This window comes from Arachis hypogaea, chromosome 12 (assembly GCF_003086295.3).
Source record: "Arachis hypogaea cultivar Tifrunner chromosome 12, arahy.Tifrunner.gnm2.J5K5, whole genome shotgun sequence".
Classification (NCBI taxonomy): Eukaryota; Viridiplantae; Streptophyta; class Magnoliopsida; order Fabales; family Fabaceae; genus Arachis; species Arachis hypogaea.
Genome location: NC_092047.1, coordinates 37,181,655 through 37,188,787, shown reverse-complemented (window position 1 = coordinate 37,188,787; position 7,133 = coordinate 37,181,655). Strand labels below are relative to the sequence as shown.

The window sequence follows — 7,133 nt, the reverse complement described above, 5'->3', positions numbered from 1 at the left end:
CCTACTCGGAATACCACAGACAAGGTTTAGACCTTCCGGATTCTCTTGGATGCCGCCATCATTCTAGCTTAGACCACGAAGATTCTGGTTAGGAGATCTAAGAGATACTCATTCAGTCGAAGGTAGAACGGAAGTGGTTGTCAGGCACGCATTCATAGGGAATGATGATGATTGTCACGTTCATCACATTCAGATTGAAGTACGAATGAATATCTTAGAAGCGAAACAAGATGAATTGAATAGAAAACAGTAGTACTTTGCATTAATCTTTGAGGAACAGCAGAGCTCCACACCTTAATCTATGGAGTATAGAAACTCTACCGTTAAAAATACATAAGTGAGAGTCCAGGCATGGCCGAGAGGCCAGCCCTCAAACATGATCTAAGATAGCATATAACTGATCAAAAGATGCCTAATACAATAGCAAAAGGTCCTATTTATAATAAACTAGCTACTAGGGTTTTCAAGAGTGAGTAATTGATGCATAAATCCACTTCCGGGGCCCACTTGGTGTGTGCTTGGGCTGAGCTTTGAGTGTTGCACGTGTAGAGGTCCTTCTTGGAGTTGAACGCCAGCTTTTGTGCCAGTTTGGGCGTTCATCTCTGGTTTTGGATCCATTTCTGGCGCTGAACTCTAGAATTGGGCAGAGAGCTGGCGTTGAACACCAGTTTATGTCGTCTATTCTTGGCCAAAGTATGAACTATTATATATTGCTGGAAAGCCCTGGATGTCTACTTTCCAATGCAATTGGAAGCGTACCATTTCGAGTTCTGTAGCTCCAGAAAATCTATTTTGAGTGCAGGGAGGTCAGAATCCAACAGCATCAGCAGTCCTTTTTCAACCTCTGAATCTGATTTCTGCTCAAGTCCCTGAATTTCAGTCAGAAAATACCTGAAATCACAGAAAAACACACAATCTCATAGTAAAGTCCAGAAATGTGAATTTAACATAAAAACTAATGAAAACATCCCTAAAAGTAACTAGATCCTACTAAAAACATACTAAAAACAATGTCAAAAAGCGTATAAATTATCCGCTCATCACCACACAACTCCCAGGATTTCAATTCAGGGTGGTTACATCTCACATACCAAACCCAGAATATATTAATCAAGAGAATCATGAGAGGATAAACTACAAACTAAATTCTATGACTCCTTTCTCAAGTTCATCACATAATTCAAATAGATTTAATCCTTCTCTCGATAGTAATTGAATCTGTGAAGCACAAGAGTTTCCTCTTAGGTAAATCAACTTGAATTGAGAAGAAAAGAAGAAGTATATATTCATTAAAAACCAACAGAGCTCCTACCCTTAGTGAAAACGGGGTTTAATGACTCAAAGCTCCAATGTACAAACAGAAATTTAAAACTAAAAATTAAACTAAGTGTAGAAAGTAAAAGAAAAAGTAACTATAAGCAAAGATGAAACTGAAAGCAATTTAAAGTCTAAGCCAAAAAGTAAAACTGCCAAAATTCTAAAAATTGTCCCCCCTAGCCCCCCAATGATCCAAGGTGCCACCTATTTATACAAATTCATTGGCTTCTCAGGTGTACTTGCTAGCTTCTCAACGTGGGCCTTTCCTAATTTCAGTTGGTATAGCTCCTTTGCTTGGAATATTCTGCTCCCAGGCTGGAAAAGCGTTTTTCAGGAAAGCCTAGCGCTTGTGCACTCATGTGTACGCGTCACACACGCGTGTGCGTCATCAAGGTTTTTGGTACTCGTCACGCGTACGCGTCACCCACGCGTGCGCGTCATGTTCAGCGTTGGTGTCAAAGGCATAGCGTTAGTGCCAAAAGCTCTCTTCCACGTGTATGCCTCATCCATGCGTGCGTGTGGTCTTCAAAAAATGTCAATTTATCGTGTATGGTTTATCCACGCGTGCACACGACCCTTTAAAAATGTCACTTTCATGTGTACGTATCACCCACGCGTACGCGTCACCAGCCAAATATCACTCTCACGCATACGCGTCACCCACGCTACGCGTTGCCAGCTAAATTTTCCCTCTTCTTTCGCAGGTGCTCTTGGTAAAAATGTAGCGCCAAAGGCGCTCTTCTTAGAGACTCATAGCGCTCTTGAAGGGAACGTAGCGCCAAAGGTGCTCTTCTGATGTGAAGGACGCTTTTGAGGAGAACAGAGCGCCAAAGACTTTCTCCTAGGGTGCATAACACTTCTTTGAGAAAGCGCAGTGCCAAAGGCGCTCTTCCCTTGTCATGATCACAAAACAAAAGTGCATCAAAGCTCTATTCCCTTATGCAACCAATTCTAATAATTCATTCATTCAACATTTTCTTGAGTTAATTGCACAGAATTGACCAAAAATCATTTAGTCCTTTACACATTAGTGTATGATGAGAAAATTCATTTAAATGCTTGTTTATTTCAAATAAAATGCCTAAAATTAAACTAAAATTAACTAAACTAACTAGCTAATCTAGCTAAAATACAAGTGCATCAAGCTATGACCTTAAGAAGAATAAGGTGCTTCTCCGATTGGCAAAACTTCATCCGATCTTGTCATTCTATCTCAAACACGTTACCACCAACATCTTTAGAGTCTACAATCATTCTTGTTTGTCTGGAACCAAAGACGAGTGTGTTAGCGAAGCCAATATCTAATCCCACAAGAGAGCATTGTGGAGGAGATGTTTTGGAACTACAAGACAATGCAAAATCTAGGAAACTGCCGGTAAATCAAAAACTGGTAGGAAAGGTGCTAACAAGCAAAAATCTAAAATGCAACAACAGTTAAAAAATCCATAGACAAAATGTGGGGTAACCCTCAAGGTTTGGTCATCTCCAACACAGGAATAGAGTCTTATATTTTCAATTTCAGCAATCAAGAGGATGCCAAGAGGATCTACAACGACGATCCATGTAGGGTGTTGGAACATATGCTGAGCCTGCAATGGTTGAGACTCAAGGTGTCTGAGTACGAGGTAAATTATGATCTTCTTCCTATTTGGATTCAAATACATGGTTTATCTCTAGCTAAGATAAATAGAAAGAATGCTAAAAAATAGGAGCTACTATGGGAAGTGTGATTGAAGTGGAGGATCCTTTTGTGGAACAAAATTTAATTAAAACCTTCTTAAGAATCAGGGTAGAGTTAAATACCCTTGTTCCTTTAAAAACTGGATTTTGGTTTCAAAGGAGAGAAGGAAATTATTCGTGGGCCAAGATAAAGTATGAAAAGTTGTGTGATTACTGCTATAACTGCGGAAGGATTGGCCATGATAGGAGGGTATGCAAAATGAAAATGGCTATGGCAGTTGAAAATCTAGAACTAGCAAGATATTGTCCAAGTTTTTCAGTTGAGGGATTAAGACCGATTGCTGCTTTAGCTGCAAGGTTCGGCATTCAATTACAGAAGCAAAAAAGTAGTGATTAGGAGAATCAAATTCGGGAGGCGCATGAAGTAAGTCTATGGAATGGAGAGTCCAAGGAAAAGGAACCAAGAGATGAGATAGGGTCAAATCGATAGCAGGGTATGTTTGCAGAAGCTAGTATGATTAGTGACAACGAAGAGATGTTAGAGGATACAGATAAAAGACAGAGATTAGGACACGTGGAAGAAGAAATTTTAGTTGGAAAAAATAAAGGGCTAGATAAAGAGAAAACGACTGAAGAGGTTGATATGACTTATTGGAAAAGCAAGAACGGGCATAGCATGGACAGAGCAAAAGAAGTAGAAGGAGGATATGAAGTAGAAGAGGTTGATGTTATGATTTTTCAGAATCCCTTTCAAGAAATATCTAGCGAGAATGAAAAGGAGAGAAGAGCTAATGAATATATTGGGCCTAACCAATTTGGCCTAAGTGGGAAGCATAAGTCTCAAATGAAGCCAATTTAGCTAGACATAGAAATATTAAAAGGGAAGAACGCCTTGGAGATAGAGGTTATGAAAGTGGGCTGGGCAAATGATAATAAAAAATCTAATATAATGGGTCAAAGCCTTTCACTAAACAAATCAGCAGAGGAGAATATTGGTCCTAAAAACATAGGAAAAAAGGAAAGAAGACACAAGTGCATGAAACCGAAAAAGGGTAGTATTATTTTGTGAAACTTCCAAGTGATGATGACGATGATGATAAGACAAGAACCAACAAGGAGGAGAAGGAACCAGAGGCATTGGAGATAGAGCTGGTGCACGACATCAACCAAAAGTTGAAAATCAAGAGAAAATAGGAAGAGATTAGGCAGTAAGACATAACAAAAGCAGGGACAAGTATTGATGAGCAAGAAAGTGAAGAAGAGACAAGTAAGAGAACCAGAAGGGAACAAGTCAAAGGAGGTGGAAATGATGGTAGAATGGGTTTATATGAAGATGTTGGTGGTGAACATGGACACAAGGCTAAGGAGGCGGCACTAAACATGCCCCACCTTCAGCCATGAGTCTCATTAGTTGGAACTGTCGTGGGATGGCAGGTCCTGCAACAGTATCCGAATTGTTTAATCTGTGTAGAGAGATAAAGCCTGCCAAGGTTTTTTAATGGAAACTTGAGCTAAACAGGAATATATCAATAGAGTTAGGAGAAAGTTACATTTTGATAAATCATTTTGTGTAGAACTCCGGGAGATGTCCGGCGGTCTTTGTATTTTCTGGAATAATGAAATTAATGTTGAAGTTTACTCGTGGACCAATAATCTTATTAACGCAAACCTGAGGGACAAAAAAGGAAATAAATGGATTAGCCACTTTGTTTATGGAAACTCAACGTATTCACAAAGGAAGAAGCTATGGAGAGAATTGGCAGCTAATACGGAGGATCCACTGACTCCGCAAATGTTCATAGGAGACTTTAATAATATCTTAAGCCAAGAAGAGAAGATTGGGATGTATCCAAAACTAGTTAGTCAAATGATAGATTTTAGAAATTTTGTGGATTACAACGGCCTCATGGACTTGGAGTTGCAAGGGAGAAGTTTACGTGGTTCAGTAATCCAAGAAGTGGGTTCATCACAAGGGAGAGGATTGATAGAGTTCTGGCAAATTAGGAATGGCGGAAATTGTTCCAACATGCCAAATTGGAGTCCTTGCCTACAGTGAGCTCAGACCATTGTCCTATTGTCTTAACACCAGAACCGAAGGAAAAATGCAAAAAAATTTTCAAATTTAAATCTTTTTGGGAGGATCACAAGGAATGCGAGGAGATCATTAGAAAAGGGTGGAAGAGGAGAACAAAGAGGGTCAACGGATGGGGTAACTTAATTGATAAGAAGAATAACTGGAAAAAAAAAATTATAGAGTTGGAGTAAAAAACATTTACCAGAGCGGATAAAGAGAAAGCTAGGCTACATAAGGAACTTCAGCATCTTCAAACAGCGAATTTCCCAGTAAATCAACATGAAAGGATGGTGCAAATTAAGGAAAGAATTAAACAATTATGGAAACAAGAGGAGATGTCTTGGGGGCAAAGGTCAAGATTAAAATGGATACGATTTGGGGACAAAAACACAATGTTTTTTCATGCAACAACAATCCAAATAAGGGATAGGAACATGATTGAAAAGCTAAAGAACTCACAATGGGAGTGGGTCTGTGAAAGCGTGGAGGTGATGAAGCTAATTGAAGACTATTGTACTGATTTATTCATGGCCTCACAAAGTAAAAATATGAAACAGTGTGTACAAAAAATTCCAAAGAAAGTGACTCAAGAGATGCACGAGAGTTTAACAAAGCAAGTAACAGAAGAGGAAGTTAAGGAAGCAGTTTTTAGTATGGGAGTTTAAAGGCGCTAGGTCCGGATAGGCTCAACGATTTGTTTTATTAGAGGCACTAGAATGACATAAAAGATGAAGTATGTGATGTGGTTAGAGAGTTCTTTACAAACAAATCTTTACCTGATGAAATTAGTGAAACAACGGTAGTCCTTGTTCCCAAGGTAAAACAACCAGAAAGCCTGAACCACTTTAGACCTATCAGCTATTGTAACTTCATCTATAAGATTATTTCAAAGATTCTAGTAATGAGGCTGAGAAAGATTCTAGACAAAGTGGTGTCTCCAACTCAGAGTGCCTTTGTAGGAGAGAGGTTAATTCAGGATAATATAGTGATAGTTTAAGAAGCACTACATAGCCTTAGAAGGAAAGGAAGGAGGGGATCAGAAAACCTAGCTATCAAGTTGGACATGAATAAAGCATATGATAAAGTGGAATGGAATTTCTTAGAAAAAGTGTTAATAGCTTTCAGGTTCACTGAGGATTGGGTGTAGCTAGTAACGAAGTGCGTCAGAAGTGCGAGCTACAAGTTCAAGGTGAATGGGGAGTTGTCACAGAAGGTGATACCCCAAAGAGGTCTGGGGCAAGAGGATCCTTTATCTCCTTATTTGTTTATAATAGCAGTCGAGGTTTTTACGATTCATATGAATGAGGCTCACACAAATGGGGTTATATCTGGTTTCAAAGTCACACCCACTGCCCCTACCGTCACTCACCTCCTATTTGCAGATGACTGTATTATTTTAGTTGAGGCAAAGGAAGAGGAGATATACCAAATCATTTTGATTCTAAATGAATACATTGAAGCATCAGGTCAACGCATTAATCTTGAGAAATCAGGTATAATTTTTGGAGAGGAGGTGTCGATACAAGTAAGAGTGAATATTGAAGAAATACTTGGTATAGCTGCGTGGGATAATCCGGGGAAGTATCTTGGCTTACCAACTCAATGAGGGAGATCCAAGAATAGTAGAGCATTAGAATGGATAGAGGAATGGGTAATGAGTAAGTTGGAAGGATGAAAAGAGAAGTTATTAAACCAAGCAAGGAAGGAGGTATTGATTAAAATAGTAGTTTAAGCAATTCCAACATACATGATGAATGCGGTTAAATTTTCTAAGAATTTTTGTTAGAGATTAAGCACTAAAGTGGCAAAGTTTTGGTGGGCGACACCGGGCAAAGAACACGGAATACATTGGAAGAGTTAGGATAAGATAACTATGAGTAAAAAAGATGGAGGTTTGGATTTCAAAGATTTCCATGTTCAGAATTTAGCTCACTTAGCCAAGCAAGCATAGAGGATTATAGAGAACCCGGAGTCTCCGTGGGTTAAATTTATGAAAGAAATATACTTCCCAGATTGCTCTTTTTGGGAGGCCCAAAGGAACGCAAAAGCATCCTGGATGTGG

The 7,133-nt window shown here is 39.1% G+C and overlaps 1 protein-coding gene across 1 annotated transcript; it reads left to right on the top strand.

The window, feature by feature from the left end:
- The first annotated feature begins 4,582 nt into the window (after positions 1 to 4,582).
- Positions 4,583 to 6,677, top strand: LOC112729968 (uncharacterized). Its single transcript, XM_025780096.1, has 2 exons — positions 4,583 to 4,942; positions 6,219 to 6,677. The coding sequence occupies exons 1-2, from the start codon at positions 4,583 to 4,585 to the stop codon at positions 6,675 to 6,677; spliced, it is 819 nt and encodes a 272-aa protein (XP_025635881.1).
- Positions 6,678 to 7,133: the final 456 nt, after the last annotated feature.